We start from the raw sequence: 25,708 nt of genomic DNA on the forward strand, positions 1-25,708 counted from the left end.
AATGATCAGTGTGTTATTAGTTTTAAAGGATATCTCATTTTTATTAGTTTTATAGGATATTTTGCACAAAGATTATTACAATAATATGTAGGGTGTGAATACAGGGGTGCTTTTTGTCACAGTGAGCAAATGATAGAAGGGGGCGCCAAACTGGATGAGAGCTGATTCCCTAGACACAGCCATTAGGAGGTGCCCCAGTGGTGAGTGAACCCCGTTACACATCCCAAATATACCAAGAAATTTGTTATCTACAGCCAGGTCCTCAGACACCACAGAATATGCTGCGAGGAGAAAATCTGGGATATACATCTTAAAACTGCCTTCACCAAACAAGGACACTCTGCAGAGAAGCAGATCGGCTCATGGAACAGGCTATCTGAGTACTCTGAGAGAACCTGCTTCAATACATAAAAAAAACAACCCTCTGATCACACACCCCTAGTTGTCAACTACCACCCCACACTGAAACCCATACAGGGTATCATTAAACAATTACAACCCATATTTGATGGGGACCATGTCATGAAAGAAATCTTTCCTGAAACCCCTGTTCTGACCTTAAAACAACCTCCCAGTCTTACAGAGCTCATCATCAGAAGCAAACTTCCCGTAGACCAGGATCCACCAACTCAAAGTGGCACTTGACCCTGCCAGAATAACCGACACAAAACCTCCAGATTTATCCCCACTGCTGCAATGATCAATACCCCCCAAAACACACCTTTCAAAATCCATGGTCCTTCACATGTCTGTCACCTGTGGTGTACCTCATCCAGTTCACTAAATGCCCCAATAACAGTTATGGGTGGGTGAAACCAAACAATCACTACACTCTTGAATGAACTCACACAGAAAAATGATAGACAAACACATATCACCTGTCGAAGAACGCTTGTTACAAAACAAGCACGGCATATCTTATCTCTCAGTCCTTATCCTCAAAGGAAACCTGCACAACACCTTCAAAAGATGAGCCTGGGAGCTGAAATTCATAACTTTGCTAGGCACTAAAAAATCATGGTCTGAATAAAGATTCTGAATTTATAGTTTATTACTACAATCTGTAATCCATGAACCCCCCTATTTTGATCTATGACTGAAGGGATGAACGGGCCACTTCAGTTTGAATGGTCCCTTAGAATATGTGTTAATTACTTTTGCTAAACTACCTGTTCCACCCTCCTAGTTAGCTGACACTCTGAGTACCTTTTCCCTGACTGGAAGAAACTCTGTGTAAGCTTGAAAGCTTGTCTCTCTCTCACCAACAGAAGCTGGTCCAATAAAAGTTATTGCCTCACCCATCTTGTCCTTCTAATATCCTGGGACCAACACGGCTACAACAACACTGCAAAGATAAATGATGGTATTCTAAGGACAATGAGTCATAAAAATACCATTTTTAAATAAATGGAGTGAAACTACATTTGCCATGGCTTACAGGAAATGGAGTACCATTCAGGCAATCAGAACGGCAGATAAGACAAATTTGCAAGCTGCTGTGAGGCTATAGGAAGACCTCTTACTAGGGTGACCAGATATCCCGATTTTATAGGGACATTCCTGATTTTTGGGCCTTTTTCTTATATATGCTCCTATTACCTCCCACCCCCTGTCCCAGGGGGTGGAGGGTAATACATTTCACATTTGCTGTCTGGTCACCCTACATGTTATGCCTATGTAAACTGACAAGGAATTACTTTAACACCAAAACCATGGGTGATATTTATGAACCGTTCCAGGGTGGTGGGGTGTGAAACATCATTTCCGACCCAGCGAAGCAGCTGTCGATGGGCATTCGTGGGCTACAGCCTGCTTTAAGAACAGCCTCGTGGAAGGGGTGCTGAGCTGTTTCAACCACCCCGCTGTCTCCGCACCCTATATGGCCACCCCTGCAGCTGGCTCACCCAAGGGTGATCATTTTGATCCTGCTGCCGCTGTCTGGCAGCTCATCTCCCCCGTCCCTAACCCCAGCCTCCTCCATCCTCACCCTGATTCTGCCTATCTGCCCCTCCCCTCACCTGTCTGGACTCCCCCCCCACACACAACCTGGCCTCTGCATAAGCTCCGCCCACCCTTCCTCCCCCAGAGCAAGGAGGCAAGTAAGGGCGGGCAGGCAGACTGAGGGCAGCGGCTTCAGTAGACCTTAGTGAGCATGGGCTGATCGCGCACGCATGCGCAGGAGCAGCCATCGGCCCCGTCGGGCTCGGACAGTAAGTAACGCTACCCTTGAGGGAAGAGCTGGTGTGTGAGGCTCGGGCTGGGCCACGCCCCTCTGTGGGCGGGGCCCGGATCCGCCCCGCCCCGCCCCGCGCGGAGGAGCGCTCCGAGAGCCGGCTTGTGTCCCGGTCGGCTCCTGTCCTCGTCCCCGCTCCGGCCGCCGGCGTCATGCAGGAGGCCGCGTCCGCAGCCCGGCTGGGCACCATCCTACGGCACCTCTGCCCCCGGACCGGCGCAGCCGCCCTCGTATCCTTCCCGAGCCGGGCTGCGGGGTGGGGAGCCGCGGGGGGCAGCGGCAGAGCGGGCCCTGGCCCAGGCAGCCTCGGCTGCCCCGTTACTCCCTTCGCCCCTCATGGGCTCCGCGCCCCCGGAGGAGGGGTGTCTCGGGAGGGGGGGGGGATTCTGGGCTGCCTCCCCTCTTCCGTCCCCCCCTCCATCGGGCTGCCTCCCCCTTCCCTTCCCCCCCACCCCTTCTTCAGCCCGGGCTGCCTCCTCCTTCCCTTCCCCCTACCCCCTCTTCCCGTCCCCCCCCATCCGGGCTGCCTCCCCCCTTCCCTTCCCTTTCCACCCCCCCTTCAGCGCGGGCTGCCTCCCCCCCCCCCCTTCAGCGCGGGCTGCCTCCCCCCCCCCCTTCAGCGCGGGCTGCCTCCCCCCCCCCCTTCAGCGCGGGCTGCCTCCCCCTTGTGTGTGTGTCCCTACAGACACTGTCACTGTTTTGCCCTGTGATTGTATTAGACTGCTGGGTGCGGATCATGTCTCTTTCTGTGTACAGTGCTGAGCATGCTGAGGGGCTGGGTAAATAGCAGTGGTTCTGCCACCCACTGCAGGCTGGTACCTTTGCCCTTACCCCTTGCAATCATCTCTCAGCAGTTGCTTGTTGCTTCAGAGAGTATTTTACAGGGAGCGGGGTACTCGTTACCTTCCTCGTACACTCCCTTCCCTGTGCTTTCTTCCTGAAACTCCAGTCCTGTAGCTGCTGTTGGCCTTTGTTCCTGTTATGCTTTCCTAAGGGGCACACTGCAGCCTTACTGTTCCTTGGTGTGTTCCCCCGTTTGAAATGGGTTTGAAATTGAATTGGAATTGTTTTTTAAATGCTAGACATGAAAGGTCAGATTTTCAAAGGTGCTTTGCACCTATTTGTGCACAAAAATTGGATAGCCATGCAAAGGAGTTCCTGTTTTTGTGTAAAAAGAAAAGGAGTACTTGTAGCACCTTAGAGACTAACCAATTTATTTGAGCATGAGCTTGTTTTTGTGTACAGCTACCTGATTTGCTCACATATATGCTACTTTATGCACACAAGTCTGGGGAAGAAACAGGCTTGTACATGTTAAGCTTTCTCCTATATTTCCAAGAGTTTGTGGGGGGCTAAATTCTGTGGTATTCAAATTTCATGGTGAATCTTAGACCATGCTGAGATATATGAGCTCAGCATGTGGAAACAAACACAAAAAGGTTATAGGTTATGTATGTTCTATACTTCTGAAAACTTCCTTTAAAAACATTTTAAAAGTTCACAGGAGGTGAATGGGACACTTAGAAGGTTGAAAAACACAAGGTATAGAGCAGACATGGGATGAGAGAAAGCTTTTATAGTGTTTTTTTTTTTTTTTTGTATATACTACCTTTCAACTTACTGTCTCAAAGGACTGCATGAAGGCTATTAAGTAGTCTCTATTTTACAAGTATGGAAATTGAGGTACAGAAGAGTCATGTAACTCAGCGATTGTCAAATACTTTGTTTTTTGCTGCAGTTTGGCTATAATGTGCAGTTAAATTCACAGCAAAAGTTGGGAGGTCAGAAGCATACTTTTGAGTAATAATCTGGTGAAAAGATAGTGATAGAGAAGGTCAGAAGTCTACAAATATCTGAAGGTTCTAAATACCAAGGGTAGATAGTAATTACTTAGGATGGCATATGAAAAATTTGATTAAATTAAGAATGGGAAATTTAAGCTGCATATCAGAAGAAACTTTCTGAGAGTGAGAAAGGAACAAATTCCTGATGAAAGGTCTAAAACTAGACATGCAAACATACTGTAGGGAACAGTTTTGCATCTGCTGAGTATAGTTGGGGTGACCTAATGCTGTAGGTATTTTCCATTATTATTTTTATTTTACATATTTTAGTGTCACCTAGAGGACTCAATCAGGTTTGAGTACTATTGTGCTGGGCATTGTACAGAAATATAACAAATGGCAGTCTGCCCCAGAGAGTTTAAAATCTAAAAGATATGACCCAGCAGGTGAATTAGATAGATGAACAGGTGGGGGAAGTTGAGGCTAATGAAAATAAATAGGATGGGAGTGGCTGTGTGTGCAATTCTTTTCCATCTTAAACTTCTGTGGAGGATTTGAACATGGTTAAAAGGTTGCTTCTCGTTGTAGAAAATGGCATTCTCTTTTTTCAGAGTGATAGTAGTGTTAGTCTGTATCAGCAAAAATAAGGAGGAGTCCTTGTGTTAGAAATTAACAAATTTATTTGGGCATAAGCTTTCTTGTAGGTTAGAACCCATTTCATCAGATGCATGGAATGAAAACACAAGAGCAGGTATAAATACATGAAAGGATGGGGGTTGCTTTACCAAGTGTGAGGTCAGTCTAATGAGAGAAATCAATTAACAGCAGGATACCAAGGGAGGAAAAATCTCTTTTGAAGTGGTAAGAGAGAGGGCCATTACTCTGAAACCTGTCACACCTTCATGTCAACTGTCAGTAACAGCCGTGTTGGTCTGTATTCGCAAAAAGAAAAGGAGTACTTGTGGCACCTTAGAGACTAACCAATTTATTTGAGAATGAGCTTTCGTGAGCTACAGCTCACTTCATCAGATGCATACCGTGGAAACTGCAGCAGACTTTATATATACACAGAGAATATGAAACAATACCTCCTCCCACCCCACTTTCCTGCTGGTAATAGCTTATCTAAAGTAATCATCAGGTTAGGCCATTTCTGTCATCTCAGACAGAGACAAACACCTACAAGATCTCTGTCAAGCTTTCTTACAACTACAATACCCACCTGTGGAAGTAAAGAAACAGATTGATAGAGCCAGAAGAGTTCCCAGAAGTTACCTACTACAGGACAGGCCTAACAAAGAAAATAACAGAACGCCACTAGCCGTCACCTTCAGCCCCCAACTAAAACCCCTCCAACGCATTATTAAGGATCTACAACCTATCCTGAAGGATGACCCAACACTCTCACAAATCTTGGGAGACAGGCCAGTTCTTGCCTACAGACAGCCCCGCAACCTGAAGCAAATACTCACCAACAACCACATACCACACAGCAGAACCACTAACCCAGGAACTTATCCTTGCAACAAAGCCCGTTGCCAATTGTGCCCACATATCTATTCAGGGGACACCATCACAGGGCCTAATAACATCAGCCACACTATCAGAGGCTCGTTCACCTGCACATCCACCAATGTGATTTATGCCATCATGTGTCAGCAATGCCCCTCTGCCATGTACATTGGTCAAACTGGACAGTCTCTACGTAAAAGAATAAATGGACACAAATCAGATGTCAAGAACTATAACATTCATAAACCAGTCGGAGAACACTTCAATCTCTCTGGTCACGCAATCACAGACATGAAGGTCGCTATCTTAAAACAAAAAAACTTCAAATCCAGACTCCAGCGAGAAACTGCTGAATTGGAATTCATTTGCAAATTGGATACTATTAATTTAGGCTTAAATAGAGACTGGGAGTGGCTAAGTCATTATGCAAGGTAGCCTATTTCCTCTTGTTTTTTTCCTCCCCCCCTCCCCCCCAGATGTTCTGGTTTAACTTGGATTTAAACTTGGAGCGTGGTCAGTTTGGATGAGCTATTACCAGCAGGAGAGTGAGTTTGTGTGTGTATGGGGGTGGGTTTTTTGGAGGGGGGTGAGGGAGTGAGAGAACCTGGATTTGTGCAGAAAATGGCCTAACTTGATTATCATGCACATTGTGTAAAGAGTTGTCACTTTGGATGGGCTATCACCAGCAGGAGAGTGAATTTGTGGGGGGGGGGGGGGGTGGAGGGTGAGAGAACCTGGATTTGTGCTGGAAATGGCCTAACCTGATGATTACTTTAGATAAGCTATTACCAGCAGGACAGTGGGGTGGGAGGAGGTATTGTTTCATATTCTCTGTGTGTATATATAAAGTCTGCTGCAGTTTCCACGGTATGCATCTGATGAAGTGAGCTGTAGCTCACGAAAGCTCATGCTCAAATAAATTGGTTAGTCTCTAAGGTGCCACAAGTCCTCCTTTTCTTTTTATGAAGGTGTGAGTAACAGTAGGGGGAAATTAAGTTTAGGTTTTGTAATGACCCAACCACTCCCAGTCTCTATTCAGGCCTAATGTGATGGTATCCAGTTTGCAAATTACACTTGGTAAAGCAACCCCCATCCTTTCATTTATTTATACCTGCTCCTGTGTCTTCATTCCATGCATCTGATGAAGTGGGTTCTAACCCACGAAAGCTTATGCCCAAATAAATTGGTTAGTCTCTAAGGTGCCACAAGGACTCTTCATTATTCTTTTTTTATTCCCTTCAAGATGGCAAAGCCTCTCTATAGTGACATCATACATCTCCAGGGTTATGAAAGATTCAGATAGCCCTGAGACCATCTAACCTAATTCTGAGCTGGTATTGGTGGACATGCAAATGTATACATGTGTCTTTTTTTGTGTAATAATCCTTTAGTTTGTACTCCTGGTGCCAAAGCACTTCAGGCTCTGGTCTTGCCAAATTTTATAAGCTAAGCAAGGCTGGTCTTTGTCAGCACTTGGATCAGAGACAACTATGAAAAATGCAGGTGCTGCATAAAGTGGTGTTAGTGATTTAGAAGGTGACACTTTTCTGTCTGAGCTTTTTCTGAGTAAATGCTGCAGGAAGTGCTGTCTCTTCCCCCACTCCTCCCCCCACCCCCCAAAAAAAGGGTGTGAAACTCAGGTCCTGTCCAGGTGTGTTTGTTTAAAATTAATCCCACTTCATTTTTTTCTCATCGTAGAGAGGCAAACTCCTGGATAAATTCCCACTGAATGTTACATTCTATGTGCCTAAATGGTTTTATATAGCACAATGGTTCTCAAACTGTGATCCTTGAACTTTCCCTGGTGGTGTCCAGAGTGAGGTTTTCAAGGATAGAGACGATCCATGAGAAGAGTTCTCATGGGCACCTGAATTAAGAAGCTGGAGTACAATATTGCATACAAAAAATTTTATTTAGGAAATGCCCACTTACTACTGCCCATGCAACTTTAATTCTGTCCACTTGTGTGTCCAACCTTTGCACTGACTGAGGCAGGGGTTCTCTGGAAAAATGTGAATCATATAATTCACTGCATCATAATGATACTACATAAGGGAGCAGAAGTAAGGTCGCATGGGGAAGCCTAAATTTGCCTTTTCTAACTTATGAGTGCTTATCTCTGCAACCCAGATAACATTCTTCAAATGCAGGCTTTTTTTGTCTAATTTCATTGGTGTTTTTTTATTAAAGGAAAAAAGTAAAAAGACATTCGTGTGTCCAACTGGAACTCTTGTGCCACTGTGCCCCGCGCCTCCCCCCAAACCCATCATGCATTATTAGCAGGGTTTGAGGCCTGAACTGTCAGCGCTGTGGCATAACCAATTTATTTGAGCATAAGCCTTCGTGAGCTACAGCTCACTTCATCGGATGCATCCAAAAGCTTATGCTCAAATAAATTGGTTAGTCTCTAAGGTGCCACAAGTACTCCTTTTCTTTTTGCAAATACAGACTAACGCGGCTGTTACTCTGAAACCTGTCGCTGTGGCATAGAAATCTACCACTTGTTAGTCCTGTAGCTCTAGAAACAGGACAAGACCATTGCAGTCCATCTTCCCTTTAAGGTAGACGTACTTGTTCTGACTCTTTCTCCTCATCTGACTTCCCATCCCAGGAGGTGGGGGGGCTCCTGCCTCATGTGGTGCCTTCAGAGGTAGGGATGGGCTGCTGGGGCCATATCCAGCATTTGAGATGGTTACTAGGGGTAGCCCAGCCCTGTACCCACTTGCTAGGTTGAACTGCCCCATGAGGTGATCGTGAAGGGAAGGATCAGATGCTTATGCCTTGTGCTTGGTCTGGAGAGTGTGATTGTGGGGGAGGGACAGCCTGGCCCATGTCATCCCCTGCTGCAATAGCTACTCCAGGTAAGGCATGTGCTGCTCTTTTGATGATAGTGTGGTGTGGGCCCAGGGCTGTAGACTGTTTGTGTTCAGTTATTATTTTGACATGCTGCCAGCATTTTCCTGAATCCCTTCCACAAGAAAAGGGGAAATGATGATTTTTAACAGTTCATAATTTTGCTTAATCTGAATGGAATTTCAGAAGAGGTGCTTCTCTTGCTTTTCCCCTGGCAGATTTCTAAATCCCGCTTCACACAATGGAGGTGTTAAAGCTTCCAAAACAAAGCTCCAAGGATTTTTTTATAACAATGGGAAGTGTTAGGCAACCTAAAGGAAGTTGCTCTCAGCGAAGAGCACTTGGGGAAACTAGGAATGAGAAGGTTTTATGAAGGTATCAATTATCAGAGATTCAAACAAAAAATATTGAAGTCTATAGTGTTAGATATTTGTTTACTCAGTTTAACATATGCATTTTCCATGAATAAAATATTCCTGAAGGGAAGTGGGGAGAAAAAGGTATTATGTACCTGGTCCTGTTGTTCAAATTAAAGATGAACATACCGTTTGTAGCTTCTTTGTTCTGTTCCATTTGATTTTGTATTTGAGAAGTTTATGTGCAGGGTCTAGAATTGGTATGGTTTGGGGGTTATTTGCATTAGTCTTTTACGGGATTGTCAAAGCCACACATAGGGTTGAAATTAAGATTTGTTCTTCTCTTGGTATTTCAGTTCATAGATAGTTGCACCATCATGATAAATAATTTTGAGCACATAAATGGCTCCCTGAGGCATTAAAATACCTAACCAAGGTACAGCAGAACTTCCCAAATCCATACTTCACTATATGCACAAAAATATAATGATCTGTCTCTCAGCAGTGGTCCGATAAGCAGAAATGAAGCTGTAGTATCTCATTCGGTAGTATAAAAAGAAAAGGAGTACTTGTGGCACCTTAGAGACTAACCAATTTATTTGAGCATGAGCTTTCGTGAGCTACAGCTCACTTCCACGGATGCATACCGTGGAAACTGCAGCAGACTTTATATACACACAGAGAATATGAAACAATACCTCCTCCCACCCCACTGTCCTGCTGGTAATAGCTTATCTAAAGTGATCATCAAGTTGGGCCATTTCCAGCACAAATCCAGGTTTTCTCACCCTCCACCCCCCCACACAAATTCACTCCCCTGCTGGTGACAGCCCATCCAAAGTGACAACTCCCCACACAATGTGCATGATAATCAAGTTGGGCCATCTCCTGCACAAATCCAGGCTCTCTCACCCCCCCCCCACGCCCCTCCCAAAAACCCCACACACAAACTCACTATCCTGCCAGCAATAGCCCGATGAAGTGAGCTGTAGCTCACGAAAGCTCATGCTCAAATAAATTGGTTAGTCTCTAAGGTGCCACAAGTACTCCTTTTCTTTTTGCGAATACAGACTAACACGGCTGCTACTCTGAAACTTTAGATCTGATACTCAAGTTACTGTACTTTATTATTTGCCTTAATTTATACTGTAGACAGCATTTCCTACTTCAGCACAAATTGCTTCTGTTAAACACCCAGTGGAGTTTCAGTAAGTGACATTTTACTATCTTTCTGCTATTAAATTTGAAGATTTTTTCATCTGTATGTAATCTTCATTCTTATTTCCATGTTTTCTAAAATTCACATGTTGATTAGAAGTCCTCATAGTTTCAAATCTTGCAAGGACACTTTCTGAGCTGTTTCATTTGGCTTAATAAAGTAACTTAGAGCTTGATCTTGAAAATGTGAATAGTTTGACTTCAAGGGTCTGTTTACATAAGTACTGGTTCTATGAGTAAGAATATTGAAGATCAGACACCACCTTTTCACTCCCTCCTTTTGACAAGGTATAATTTTTGCCTCAAAATATGTTACATTTACAAATAGGAAAAACAATTGTGCTGAAGAATCATATAATGCATTGGATGTACTCAACAGGATTACAGTACAGGTGTATCTTGTGAAAGAGCTTATTTCCTCTACACATCTCCTTCTGGCATATTGTGTGCATCTTACCCTACAGCTCATCATGTTGTTCCACCCAAAAATGCAAAGTTCTGAGGGCTGGGCCATTTCTATGTATTCAATATAAATTGTCATGCACATCTTTGGAGTTGTATACAAATATTAACTCATAGTAAAAATTACAGTAGGAATTATTTTTTCTACTGGAGATAAAAACTTCATGTTGAGAGAATAATTCTCTCCATTTTAAATTATTTTTTCTGACTATTTGATGTTCACAGAGCAGATTGTAAGACCAATGTGTGTGGGGTGTTCGGTTTTTTTTTGTTTTTTTTGAGGCTTGTTCTAATCTACATTAACTACTGAGAGTCTGCAGATAATTGTTGACAGAAGAAAATTAAATAAATTCTGTTAACTTCGTACTCTTCCTTTCAGGTCACTGCTGAGAAAATTCTCATCAGATTGCTTTTTGTTTAGTCTTCTGTTTCTCCCCCGCCACGCAATGTGTACTTGTATAATTTCTCTTGTTTATCTTTGTAGTTACACCCTGGACAATAACCTTTTAACTCCAGAGCAGAGGCACTTTTATGATGAAAATGGTTACCTGCTCATTAAAAACCTGGTTTCTGGTGAAGACATTGAGCGTTTCAGGTACAGAACAGCTGTTTGGCTAGACGCAATCATATTGATATTTAGTAATGCTGTGAGGCTTTTTGAAACAGTATGAACTTGGGTTCTCCAAAAATGGAAGCATTTTATTAACAAATAACTTATTGCTTCATTTAAACAAAATGTTTTGGTATAGTAAAATGGTAGAATGTGTTTTGAAATGGTTTTTAACTGTGTGTTTTCTAGAAATCAGTTTGCAAAGATCTGTAAAAAGGAGGTACAGGTGCCTGGTTTAATCATAATGAGGGATGTGGCCATTGCTAAATCGGAGTTTGTTCCGGATCAAAAAGCAGTTACTAAAGTACAGGATTTTCAGGAAGATGAAGAGCTCTTCAGATATTGTACCATGCCTCAGGTAAAAAGGGAAAACCCTGGTGTATGTTTTAAGTAATTGCCCATGAAAACTAAATGAAATCACTTCCTATAATTTTTCTTAAAACAACAAGAGGAATCTGTGTGAGTTCTCGGAATAACCAAATGAATTTTCATGTTTAGATATTTAGATGCAGCTTAATTTAAGGCATTGTACAGTTTAGAAAGCTTATGTTGATGTTCAAATAGCTTGAAGGAATTCTTGTGAATGTTTTTTGCTGTTCCTCACATTCCTCTCACATGTATGTCCGTGGCAATGGATGATGGAGTATGGAAGTAATTTTTGGAAAATAAATTAGTCTGCTTGAAGTACAGTTGCTATATAAATAAATCCTCTCTTTGTAATCAGATTGTATTGCACATAGCAACCTAAAACCAGAAAATGTTGCTTTTGAAGGACATTTATCTTGCTGACTAATTTGGAAAAGAACAGATAAATGCGCAGAATGTTATAGTTCTTCTGTCATTGCTCTAGTCAGGTATAAATATATGTGAGTTCACTTTTTCTTAGCCACTCCCATAGCAGCAGACACTGCAGCTAGGTCTACACTAGGAATGCTTTGCTGGTATAGCTATACTGGTATGCCAGACTCAGCAAAGTGTTCCTAGTGTAGATGCAATTTTATAGTGGCAAAACTCTTTTACATATTATTCCAACACTCTTCTCTCTTTCTCAGCTATGTCGGTCATAAAGCACACCTCATCATATTCCTGACCAACATAGTTATGCAGGAAAAAGTTTGTAGTGTATACTTGGCCTGCATGATATGGTGATCAGTTTTGGTTTGATTGTAATATATATATATATTGCAGCATAAACATCTAACTTTTTTTCTAATATATATTCTTCACCTTAGATCCTAAAATACGTTGAGTGCTTCACAGGGCCAAACATCATGGCCATGCACACGATGTTGATAAATAAACCTCCAGATTCTGGTAAGGGGCACTTGTGTGAGGAAGAATAAGGAATATGATTTTGTATAAAGGGGACATGGTCTAGTTTAAAAAAACAAAGAAACCTCACAGAACAAACAATTTCTAAGATATTAAAAATGTTGCCCTATTTTGAAAATTGAATAAAATTCATTTTGACGAAGAAAATAAAGTAGGCTGTTTCGTTTTCTGGCTGTTAGGCTCCAATTCAGCAATGTACACATGCCTAACTTTAAGCATGTCAGTAGTCTCATGTGGTGAATGCATGGCTATTTGTAGGATCGAGCCCTTAGAAGCCTGGCTTTCAACAGCACTGAGTACTCAGCAGCTCTTATTGACCTCAATAGAACAGAATAGAGGAAGAGCGTCCTTCATCTATATGACATACTCTCTTTGGACTGAGAGTTTAGATATGTCAAATTTAGTTTGGACATGTAGATACTCGCCTCAGTGGAAGCTGTTGGGTGCTCTGAACTTTTTAATCTGGACATTTATTTAAGTGCCAAAATATGGATTTAGAAGTCCAACTTTTGGCTCCTGTTTTTGAAAATCTTGGCATTAAAATGTATGAGATAGTGAGGTTTGTAATACTTTAGATGAAGTAACGGTTTCTAAAGATACTTTTATTCTGGATACATTGATGGTTTCATAATATTCAGCTATATGCTACTTTTATTATTCACAATGATCTTGCTTTGTATTTTCAGCAGACATTGATTTATGTCAAAAGATTAAAATACTTAGTTCATGCATACCATCAACCCTCGCACCCCAGTTAAAAAATACAGAAGAGCTACAAAATGAGTTTAGAAACATAGTAGGAGATAGCCTTGGTCCATGTGGAATATTATTTAAACAGCACAAACTACAATTTAAAAGAAGTTAATAAAATTAATAAGCAGCAAAGGCAGAATACTCTGTTGGAAATGCAATGGATTTCAGTGTTTGTTCTGATGCCCCCTAAATACAGCTGTTCTTTTGTTCAAATGCAGAGCAAGACTTATTCTTGCAGCATGCCCTGTCCCCTCAGTGAAATTGAACAGTGTTCAGTTTAAAATCTGAATCTCTGTTTAGTTTAAAACCATTTAATTTTTTTTTCTGATTCAGACTCTTCTCTTTTTATTCCAGGCAAGAAGAGCTCTCGCCATCCCATGCATCAGGATTTGCACTACTTTCCATTCCGGCCTGCAGATCACATTGTGTGTGCCTGGACTGCCATGGAGCGGATAGATCGCAGCAATGGCTGCTTGGTTGTTTTGCCAGGAACACACAAGGGTTCCCTGAAGCAACACGATTACCCTGATTGGGAGGTAGATCTGCATGTGGGATTAATGCAGTATGCATTTTGGAGTTGGGGGAGGCGAGGGGATTTGTTTTTTGGCTCACAACAGAGTTGGTGAAAGTTAATCAAGTTTTACAAGGCAATTATGAATATTCTTTTTCTTGGTCAGAGACATGAAAAGGTTTTGAAGTTTTTCCACGTCTAACCTCATGATAGTGTATGCTTACTCGGGCAGGGACTGACTTCCTCTGTATCTGGAAAGTGCTAGCTTGTTGTGGGTGCTTCTGCAATCAAAGTAGTAATGATTGTAATATGTGTGCTTCACATGAAGCGTATGCAGCTGCACAAGCCAGCTGTTCACTAGGCTGACCTATCCAAGGTCAGTTCAGCAAACAGTAGAGCAATGGAAGGAGCCTACCCATATGCAAATATTGAGAAGGCATTGTGATTGCTTAGTGACTCCCTGATGATGTTTCATGGTATTTAGGTGTGTTAGTGTCAGAGATTCTGTCCCTGGGGATAGAGAGGAGTTTGGCCACATATGAGCTATGCAGCTACATCTGGAGGGTTGAGGATATTCTCCCCAGCACTCCATTGTCACAACGTCTGGACAGACCATTAACCTCTGTCAAGCTGTGTCAAGGTTCCTTCCCCACTCTGAACTCTAGGGTACAGATTTGGGGACCTGCATGAAAGACCCCCTGAGCTTATTTGTACCAGCTTAGGTTAAAAACTTCTTCCCCAAGGTACAAACTTTGCCTTGGCCTTGAACCATATGCTGCCAAGCATTTTAAACAAAGAACAGGGAAAGAGCCCACTTGGAGATGTCTTCCCCCAAGCCCTACACCCCCTTTCCTGGGGAAGGCTCGATAAGAATCCTCACCAGTTGGTACAGGTGAACACAGACCTGAACCCTTGGATCTTAAGAACAATGAAAAATCAATCAGGTTGTTAAAAAGAATTTTAATTAAAGAAAAAGTAAAAGAATCACCTCTGTAAAATCAGGATGGTAAATACCTTACAGGGTAATCAGATTAAAAACATAGAGAATCCCTCTAGGCAAAACCTTATGCTACAAAAAGACAGTTTATTTTACTAACCATTAAACAAAAGAAAATTTAATGCATGTTCTAGCTAGATTACATACTAACTTTACAGGAGTTGTAAGGCTGCATTCCTGATCTGTTCCCGTCAAAAGCATCAAACAGACACACACCTCTTTGTTCCCCCCCCCTCCAGATATGAAAGTATCTTGTCCCCTTATTGGTCATTTTGGGTCAGGTGCCAGTGAGGTTATCTTAGCATAACCCTTTACAGGTGAAAGGGTTTTGCCTCTGGCCAGGAGGGATTTTATAGCACTGTATATAGACAAGTGGTTACCCTTCCCTTTATATTTATGACACGCTGTTTAGCAGATATGGATGCAGTGTTTGCTCCCAGGATATTAGAGAGAGAAGGTGGATGAGGTAATATACTTTATTGGACCAACTTCTGCTGGTGGAAGAGACAAGCTTTCGAGCTTACACAGAGCAGTGTAAGCTCAAAAGCTTGTTTCTCTCACCAACAGAAGTTGATCCAATAAAGTATATTACCTCACCCACCTTGTCTAGCATATACAAAAGAATCTAGGGCCTAAAAGGCTCTGTAAGTACATGTTTATCTTCCTCAGGCAATTGGGACCTGTCAAGGTTCCTACCCCACTCTGAACTCTAGGGTACAGATGTGGGGACCTGCATGAAAAACCTCCTAAGCTTATCTTTACCAGCTTAGGTCAAAACTTCCCCAAGGTACAAAATATTCCACCCTTTGTCCTTGCCGCTACCACCACCAAACTAATACTGGTTACTGGGGAAGAGCTGTTTGGACGCGTCTTTCCCCCAAAATACTTCCCAAAACCTTGCACCCCACTTCCTGGACAAGGTTTGGTAAAAAGCCTCACCAATTTGCCTAGGTGACTACAGACCCAGACCCTTGGATCTTAAGAACAATGAACAATCCTTCCAACACTTGCACCCCCCCCTTTCCTGGGAAATGTTGGATAAAAAGCCTCACCAATTTGCATAGGTGACCACAGACCCAAACCCTTGGATCTGAGAACAATGAAAAAGCATTCAGTTTTCTTACAAGAAGACTTTTAATAAAAATAGAAGTAAATAGAAATAAAGAAATCCCCCCTGTAAAATCAGGATGGTAGATATCTTACAGGGTAATTAAATTCAAAAACATAGAGAACCCCTCTAGGCAAAACCTTAAGTTACAAAAAAGATACACAGACAGAAATAGTTATTCTATTCAGCACAATTCTTTTCTCAGCCATTTAAAGAAATCATAATCTAACCCATACCTAGCTAGATTACTTACTAAAAGTTCTAAGACTCCATTCCTGGTCTATCCCTGGCAGAAAACAGCATATAGACAGACACACGGACCCTTTGTTTCTCTCCCTCCTCCCAGCTTTTGAAAGTATCTTGTCTCCTCATTGGTCATTTTGGTCAGGTGCCAGTGAGGTTACCTTTAGCTTCTTAACCCTTTACAGATGAGAGGAGCTTTTCCCTGGCCAGGAGGGATTTCAAAGGGGTTTACCCTTCCCTTTATATTTATGACAGGACCACACATCTATTTCATATGTATGTAATATTTTTATATCTTAGCAGTGTGCATCTCTCATTAGGGTGATGTACAAGCTGAAGTTTGAAAATTAAGCTTTTTTTCTTATCTGAGTAATGTTCTTGAATAGAACATTTTCTCAAAGCAAAAAGTTTTCTCATTTAGTATAAATAAAAAGAGACCAAATGAACTTTAGCAGACTTTTCCTGTTGTGCGCACACGCTATCCTTTGGCTAGAATTTTTCATGGCTTCTATTCAAACCAAAGTCATAGCCTTTGAAATCTGGGAGAGTGCTCCCTTAACAACAGTGTCCTTACCTTAGTATAAGACTCTAGTACTGGACATCATTCATTTCTGGATCAATGCCCTTTTTGGAAACTTGAACACAAATCCCCCAGAGTTCTCTGTGGTGGGTCAGGAACTCTGAATTACATGGTGCATTGTTACATTTCAGACACACACTGTGCGCGTGTGCATGTACGAGCCTTTTCCATCACACTGACCGCTCATTCCAATCTGTTCTTTTAAAGCAGAAAACAAACAATATGGAATCAAATATAGTTGTATGAAGTGAACATTTCAGAGGGACTAGTAAGCTGCTTATAGCTCAAAAGAAAGCAAATTAAGAAAGTGCAAAGTGAATGTCATGTAAGACTAGAATCTTGTTTGTTTTTTTCAAGGAATTCAGATTAGGATATTGGAATCTGAAAAGCAGCAGGTACATTCTGACTCATCGGCTATGTCTACATGGCAATTAAAAAGCCATGGCTGTTTAATTGTGGTGTAGATGTTCTGACTTGGGCTGGGACTCTCCCACCTTACAGGGTCTTAGAGCCTGGCCTCCAGCCCAAGCTCAAATGTCTACACCACAGTTAAGCAGCCCGTTAGGCCGAGCCTCTGGGGCCCAAGTCAGCTGGCACGGGCCAGCCATGGGTTTTTAAATGCAGTGCAGACATACCCTTAGCAGCTGAGCTAGATTTGGGCTTTTAGGGGTGAGAAGACTCAAAGGCGAATAGGCAGACTCTTAGGCAGGCATATTGCATACTTTGGATTGTTATCTGAAAGAAAGCTGAACAGTGCAGATTTTTGTCTACATTAAGACAGTAGTTTTAATAATTATCCCATGATGTAAATTCTGTGTTTTTAGGGTGGTGTTAACAAGATGTACCATGGGGTGCGTGATTACAACAAAAACCTTCCCAGGGTTCACCTTGTTATGGAGAAGGGAGACACAGTATTCTTCCATCCCTTGTTGATTCATGGCTCTGGAATGAACAGAACTCAAGGCTTCCGGAAGGTAGGAAACCATTTCAAGTTACAGCCATTGAACATGTTTTAAAACAGATTGCATAACACTTAAGACTCCCTCCAAATTTATGGAGACTTTATAGTCTCTTGCATATGAAATAGATTTTTGTAATCTTATTTTTTGTTTTGGTTTTATAGATTTCTGATGTAATTTTGATGTAATACTTGATCTTGGATAATTAGTTTTGGAAAAATTATATAACCCTGAGTTAGATTTCTTGGTAGGTGTATGTTGCAGCTCTGACACAGGGAAGTGTTTAAGCATGCGCATTCCTTAATTGGGACCTTAAACATGTTGGTGGACAGTTTTGGATTCTTGTTTTTTGCTTCTGCACAAGGTCTCTTCCTCTGTTCTGACTAGCTGTGAATGAAATTTGTCATTCTCTTTTCTGAGCACCAGAGGCCACTGTAATCTGATTAACAACATAATTTAATTATGAATTACCTGTATACATGGTATAGCACTTTACAGAAAAAGTAAATGGAGTTACACTGCACTCCACTCTAAGGGCATGTCGATGCTTACCAGGGATCAATGCACCGGGGGTTGATTTAGTGGGTCCAGTGAAGACCCGCTAAATCAACAACAGAGCGCTCTCTTGTCGACTCACCTTACTCTCCTCATTCCAGTGGAATACCGAAGTCGATGGGAGAGCATCTCCTGTAGACCCAGCGCGGTGTAGACGCTGCAGTAAGTCGACCTGATCTACGTCAACTCCCAGCTACCTTAAGCTGAGGTCGACTTACCCCTGTAGTGTAGACAAGGCCTAACTGAGAGTAGAATCAGACAAAGAACTTACAAAGAAGGGCCTGATCATGCATCTCTCACTGCTGGACTTGGTGGTAGTAGTCTCCTTGTACTAGATTCTCGTCTTGTGTACATCAGCATAGCTATACTAAAGACAGTGGGATTGTGCTGATGTACACTAGCTGAGAATCAGGCCCATTGACTTCCATTTTAGTAAAATGGAGCAATAGTTATAAATTGTTTGTTTTTATAAAAACCTAGAGTGTTATGAGGATTCTTGTTTAACACCTTCCAGTAGCCTCCTACAGGGCTAAATAAGAAGGAAGAGTAATATGCAATGTTATAGCTGTGTTGATCCCATAATAATAAAGAGAGATGGTGAGTGAAGCAGTATCTTTTATTGAACCAACTTCTGTTGGGGTGAGAGAGAAAAGTTTGAACTTACACAGAGCATAAAACTATCACTACTCCAATTCCATCAGCAGCATAGAAACTTGGGTTTTCCTTGGAGGTCTCTTATCCAAGTACCCATCCAACACAATTCTGTTTAAGTTTATGAGATCTGATGAGATCAACACACAAGATTGCGTAACTATATGGAAAAAAGCAGTTCACTTTGCCAGTGCGCTTTGTTTTCCTTGTTTGTCTTTTCTCCTCCCCCCACCCCAGTCCAGCTTTCCTTCTACTTAAACTTTCAGAGAAATCATAGTCCTGTCTTTATCATGTGCGATATCATAAAATGGGTGCTTTGATCTCACCATATGAGCGAGAAGATGGAGAAAGTGATTCATTAAGCTTACGTTAATTTTTTAACGTAAAATTTTTTTCCAAGTGAACATTTCCAAAAGCATGAGAAACAGAAAATATTCAAATTTGGTTACAATGGTGATATTTGCATTTAAGATAGTGGCGTGTTAATACATGTCACTGATCAACAATTCTTGACTTAACAGCTATATTGTGATTTATTCCTGACTTTCTTCATGCAGGCGATATCTTGTCACTATGCTAGTGCAGGTTGCCACTATATTGACGTCAAGGGCACTAGTCAAGAAAACATTGAGAAAGAAGTTGTAGAAATTGCACAAAGAAAATATGGTGTGAGCACGCCTATCACACTGAAGGTAAGCTTAAGTGTCCTGCAACAGTATATTTCACACTAACCCTATTTACACAGCAAAAGGTTAGTTACATTTTACTTTTATAAGTATCTCTTTACTGCTGCTTGTGAGAGTTTGTGCTTTTTATAATTAAATTCATAAGCAATTTTAATTGCATCAACCCATCCGATCATATATAACACTGTGGGTTTATGTAGGACTGATCCTGGGTCTAAGCAGATACTTATCTGAGGGGAAAAAAAAATCTTGATTTTCTTTGGAAGACAGTTGTTATGGTGGCTGGCAGATTTAGTTGTTCTTCATCATGCCTTTCATTAAAGCACCTCTCTTTAACTGAAAGAAAAGGAGTACTTGTGGCACCTTAGAGACTAACCAATTTATTTGAGCATGAGCTTTCGTGAGCTACAGCTCACTTCATCAGATGCATACCGTGGAAACTGCAGCAGACTTTATATATACACAGAGAATATGAAACAATACCTCCTCCCACCCCACTGTCCTGCTGGTAATAGCTTATCTAAAGTAATCATCAGGTTAGGCCATTTCCAGCACAAATCCAGGTTTTCTCACCCTCCACCCCCCCACACAAATTCACTCTCCTGCTGGTGATAGCCCATCCAAAGTGACAGAGTTGTCACTTTGGATGGGCTATCACCAGCAGGAGAGTGAATTTGTGTGGGGGGGTGGAGGGTGAGAAAACCTGGATTTGTGCTGGAAATGGCCTAACCTGATGATTACTTTAGATAAGCTATTACCAGCAGGACAGTGGGGTGGGAGGAGGTATTGTTTCATATTCTCTGTGTATATATAAAGTCTGCTGCAGTTTCCACGGTATGTATCTGATGAAGTGAGCTGTAGCTCACGAAAGCTCATGCTCAAATAAATCGGTTAGTCTCTAAGGTGCCACAAGTACTCCTTTTCTTTTTGCGAATACAGACTAACACGGCTGTTACTCTGAAACCTCTCTTTAACTGGTTTAACTGTTTTGTGTGGAATGGCAGAGCTACCTTGGGAGATAAGGATAGTGCTAATGAGATGACCCAGTATATGGCAGTGTGGATACAGGTTTCATATTGCTAGCCACACTCTTCCTTCTAAGATTAATGGTGTGGGTGAATATCTAAAAATAAACTTAAAAGTTTTTCTCAGTTACATGTGGACTGCACAGAATGGACATTAGCAGCTGGAAGGTACTTGCCCTCCTAATTTGCAGATGCAATTTTTTTGTACTTGTTAGCAATAGGCTGAATGCTACTATGTTCAGAACAATAATAAGATTAGGGCATGATTATAGGTTTAGGGCAAAATTCTGTCTTTAGATAATGGGTGCGACTCCTGTTTGAAATCAGTACCTATACCCATATATCTGATGGTAAATGTTAGGGGGCTTATTCCTTCACCCACTTACTTCCCTGGTCCTTCTCGCATGAACAGAGAGCAACAATACCCGAAGTCCAAAGGTGCAAACAATTCGATGTTTATTGGGGTGAACTTCCAGCAAGCATGATTCCAGTTTCCTTCCTTAGTGTCCTCCTTCCCAGCTCTGACACCACAGAGCCTTAGACCTGTGTCCCTGTTCCCATTCCTACCCTTAGCCAAACATGATTCCAACTTCCTTACTCCCATTCCCTGTTCCCATTTCCCCCTTTAGCAAAACATGATTCCAATTTTCTTACCCCCATTCCCTGCTCCCATTTCCCTCACCCACATGCCCATGCCCACCCCCACCCACACCCAGTCACTTCCTCATTGACTACAGATTATATAGTAAAACTTGAGTTCTGCTTAGCTATACCTTAACCAATCATTTTCCTGAAATTTAACTAACCAATCCTAACATATTGTAACATGATTATGTAACCAATTATATCCCACCACCTTAATTAGTTTACACCCAGCAAAATTAATTATACAGCAGACAGGAACAATCACAGAACCAGACAGAGATTATACAGACAAACAACAGCAAAGTGGGAACTATAATGACAACACAATACAGAAGTGAGGATTTCACATCCCAGCTATTGATAAGTGAGTTCTTGCCAGACAGGATGCGATCAAACTAAGTTTCCTTTTACATTTTCTAGGCACTTCCCTTTCTCTGGAGGTGATAGGAACTATCAGGACAGGATTGTATTCCTAACAGCGGAATAGCACCTTATTTCAGTGTGACTAGTTTGGAATGTGAGGATGTGACTGTTCGCTTCCCAGCTTATGGCTGCCTCTGCTGCTTAGCCAAAGGCCTTAGCCTAAGAACAGGGCCTCAGACTGTCACAGTAAGAGAAGGCCCTTACACCAGCAGACAGTGATTTTGATTCTTTCTTTTATACCTCTATCACTAGCCAAGTGATAAGAATACACCTAAATTCTTATAGGCCTTTACAGACAGGCCTGAATATCTATATCCTAACAGTAAACATTGACTCATTTTAATATAATCCAGTAGTAATCACTTAAACTTGTGGCGTTTTGAGGGAGTGGATGCATGGGAGGTGTTCCTTTTGTGCTCTGATCCATTCCAAAAATAATGAATGCAGCAAGTTCTTCTCAAATCCGCAGCATAAAAATCTGGTTTCTACAGTGGGGTGACAACTGGAGGGGGTTAAATCCAACTATCACTTGGGTTTTGGTGCCACCTAATCTTCCAAACTCAGATCTACTGCATTTTTCAACCACCAATCAATATAGTATCTGGAGGTTAGATTTAAAATAAATATATTTAGGCACCTAGTGGACTTTTCAAAAGCTGCTAACTCCTATTAGAAATCAATGGGACGTAGGCAGAAAGGTGCTTTTAAAAATCTCACTAGGTGCCTTTCTGCATCTTTAGGCCCCTAAGTATCTAAGGACAGATTTTTAAATATATTTATCAGCAAAACATAAGTCTGCTTTGCCTATGACTCCTGCATTGCTAGTTATACACTGATATTTTGAGTGTTAATGTAAGCACTGTTGCTTGTTTAAATGAGCATTTTCTACAGTTTGCTTGCTTACATTGATAGCACTTTACATCTAAATTAGCTCTGTGCATTTCACCGTTACTCCTGGGGGAATTCTGCACCACTGCGCAGGCATAGAATTCATATGATCCGCAGATTTCTTTGCTTCCCCACAGAAAAATGGGGAAGCAACAAAATCTGCAGGTGACATGTGCCCCTTCCCTGGCAAACCAGGCGCATCTGTTTGAGCACCTGGAGCGGCCGGCAGAGGTGTAATGGCAGGGCGTGGGGATGTGTGTGCGCTGGGCGTGTGTGGGAAAACATTAATCAGTGCCAGGGGGTGGGGTTGTGTGTGCAAGTGAGACGGACTCTGTCCCTCTCACGCATCTGGCATGGAGGAATAGGGCTTTTGGGCTTGAGGCAGGCTCTGTCCCCTGAGAGAGAGCAGAAATGTAGCAGCCTGCCTATGTAGGTGTTAATGATCCTATTGTTAGTTAATTGTTCCCATTCTTACTCAATTCCCCCAGGAGCATAAAACACATGTAAACGTTTTCTGGCTCCTTTACATTGCCAGAGTGGTGTAAAGGAGCCTTATTGTAAACATCGTCAGGGAAGCCTCAGCTAGGAAGATCTATGTTTAGGTTGGATATTAGGAAAAACTTTTTCACTAGGAGGGTGGTGAAACACTGGAATGCATTACCCATAATAAGTGTCCAGACACCAGGTGGTAGAATCTCCTTCCTTAGAGGTTTTTAAGGTCAGGCTTGACAGAGCCCTGGCTGGGATGATTTAACTGGGGATTGGTCCTGCTTTGAGCAGGAGGTTGGACTAGATAACCTCCTGAGGTCCCTTCCAACCCTGATATTCTATGATTCTATGTGCTTTCTTGCTTTTTTTCCTGTGCCAGAGTGTCACCCTGGTTGCAGCTCAGGATCAATTTTACTTACCCATTTAAAAAAAAAGAAAGGACTGAGGGCAAATAACATTTATCAGGCAGTCAGTAACATGTCAGGACAATCAGCACTTCCCAAAGTAGCCAGTCAGGATTATAACTGGAGTGCAGGGTATGGGTTACCAAGTATTTGTAAATTAACTTTCATGTGTTTAGGAAATACTGGATAGTTATTGTGACTATTTCCTGTATTGTAGTTTTAAATAAATTACCAAAATAATTGAAACTGGTGTGATTATACTGCATTATTTTGACAAATTAAATATAAAAATTCTGCAAAATTCTGCAATTTTTTGGCACAGAATTCCCCCAGGAGTACATCATACTTTGTCTGTTTTAATCAGATTTTAAACTTTCTCTGAAGAATGCTTAGCACTTATTTTTAATCTTCAAAGCATTTACAGGCATGAACTAACTAATCCACGCAGCACCCTCCATTCCCATACAGAAGCTGAGGTAGAGAGGTTGCGTGACTTGCCCAGGGCAAGAGCGAGTTGCTAGCAGAACTGCAGTTGAAGCTGACTTAATAGCTCAGTTCTGTGCTCAGCCTCAGCCCATCGCTCATCCCCCATGCTATCTTGTCAGTTGGCACCACTGTGACTCTTTGCTATCACAAAGCAATCACGATAAACAATGAAAAGTGTGAAAGTTCCTATTTGTGGTTGATATTGGTCCACTGAATTCTGTTTTAAATCTGTTCCCTCCCTGCTTTCTGTGTGGTGCATAAATAGTAGCATTGCATGCCTACATAATGTTCGTTGCCAGCTGTAGATGGACTCTGAGAAATCCAGTGTGCTTCTTGAATTGTAGAGACGATAGGAGCGATTGAAAATGCATTAAGGAGGCATAATATAATGTGTACAAGACAATGAGAAGGAATGTTTATTTTTCCCTGTCATCTGGCTTGCTCCGTTTGCAATATAAGGATGATGCTAGCCAGGCACATTATTTTTAAATGACAGCTTTTTGGTTTTGGTTCAGTAATTTCAGTGTAGTGCTGTTTATGTATCTTTTCCTGTTGCTGCCTTTCTTGATTGCCTTTTATGCATCATGCAATTCATATAAATCTTACAAATGAATTCATCTTTTTGGTGATCTTCAATATTTTTCTTTGACTTTACCATTTGTTGCATTATAATGTATTAACATGTTCAGAGCCTATGGATTTGAAGGGAAGATTAATAATTCTGTTGATACTGTACTTTGGTGTTTTTTAAAATATGCAAGTAAGAGAAAATAACTTCTGCTTTATTCAGAAGTAAACATGGTGCCTTGGTTTATTTAATAAGCTCTTCTTTCTTTGCTCTTTTTTTTTAGGATACTTGGATGGTACGAGGGCGGCTTGTAAAAGGAGAAAGAACTAATCTTTAGAACAGTTTTTGAATGGCAGAGTTAGAAAAATGTGTACCTGAGTATTGTGTTCCCTGATCAGAAACCATGGTCCTCACAAATTTGCATTGCATTTGTTAGAATTTATCCAAATATTGCACCGAACGTTCATTTACAACAAATTAGTCATACAAAATATTGTAATATGAATGAACTGAAGTTTAACAAAATTTAGCTAATATATACTTGGCATATTTTTAACCTATTAACTACAGTAAAGACTTCTATTTTTGTAATTTTAAAAATCATTTGTTTTAAAATCCACTGCTTATGAAATGGATGAGAAATCCCATCAAATCAGCTCTTTAAATACTCAACACTGTTACTTAAGAACCAATTTGGATTCAGATAGGTCTATCCTGATGTAATTTTTGGCTGCTATTAAAGTAACTCTTTTATGCTAACTCATGGCTATAGTGAGTCTAACCCTGGGTGGAAAAGACCAGTTGCATCATCTAGCCCTTTACCTTAGCTGGAGCATGACTGTATATTTTCTAGTCCTTTGTCCAGTTTATTAAATGTCTGAAGCGATTGTGCTTTTACCAATTCCTTTGGGAGGCTATTGTGGAATCTAATAGATCTCACTGCCAAGAAGTCTTTCCTAATATTTTACCTACATTCCCCCTCTTTAATTTTCTACCATTACTCCCTATCTTCCTAAATAATTCTTCTCTCCTTTTTACTTATGCTTCAAATAATAGTGTGTGTGTGTGTGTGTGTGTAAAATTCACGGTAACTATCATGTACTGTATTGAAATGAACACAATTTGGAGAAAAATGTCCTCTACCCCTTAAAGACATGTAATATTCTGATCAGAAGCAAAGTAATTTTAACTGTGGTGTGGTAGTCACTGTGACAGTGGTTATCTCTGTGGACAGTGAATTCATTTGAAACTAGTTGTGTGGGATTGAGTAATTTATCTTTAACCTTACTTGCATCCTTTCCCATTTTTAAACAGAGGAGGGGTTTCCTCTTTTTGACTCTGGCATCTGTAGGGGTAGACTCGGTAGTTGACTCCAGT

The 25,708-nt window shown here is 41.5% G+C and overlaps 1 protein-coding gene across 1 annotated transcript; it reads left to right on the plus strand.

Annotated features, from left to right (window-relative positions):
- Positions 1–2,320: 2,320 nt before the first annotated feature.
- On the plus strand, positions 2,321–25,090 carry PHYH (phytanoyl-CoA 2-hydroxylase). Its single transcript, XM_077836480.1, has 9 exons — positions 2,321–2,463; positions 9,891–9,946; positions 10,903–11,013; positions 11,218–11,386; positions 12,261–12,342; positions 13,468–13,649; positions 17,377–17,526; positions 19,275–19,409; positions 24,615–25,090. Exons 1-9 carry the CDS (start codon positions 2,386–2,388, stop codon positions 24,666–24,668), a joined length of 1,017 nt encoding a protein of 338 aa, XP_077692606.1. The 5' UTR covers positions 2,321–2,385; the 3' UTR covers positions 24,669–25,090.
- Positions 25,091–25,708: the final 618 nt, after the last annotated feature.

This window comes from Eretmochelys imbricata, chromosome 1, assembly GCF_965152235.1.
Source record: "Eretmochelys imbricata isolate rEreImb1 chromosome 1, rEreImb1.hap1, whole genome shotgun sequence".
NCBI lineage: Eukaryota > Metazoa > Chordata > Testudines > Cheloniidae > Eretmochelys > Eretmochelys imbricata.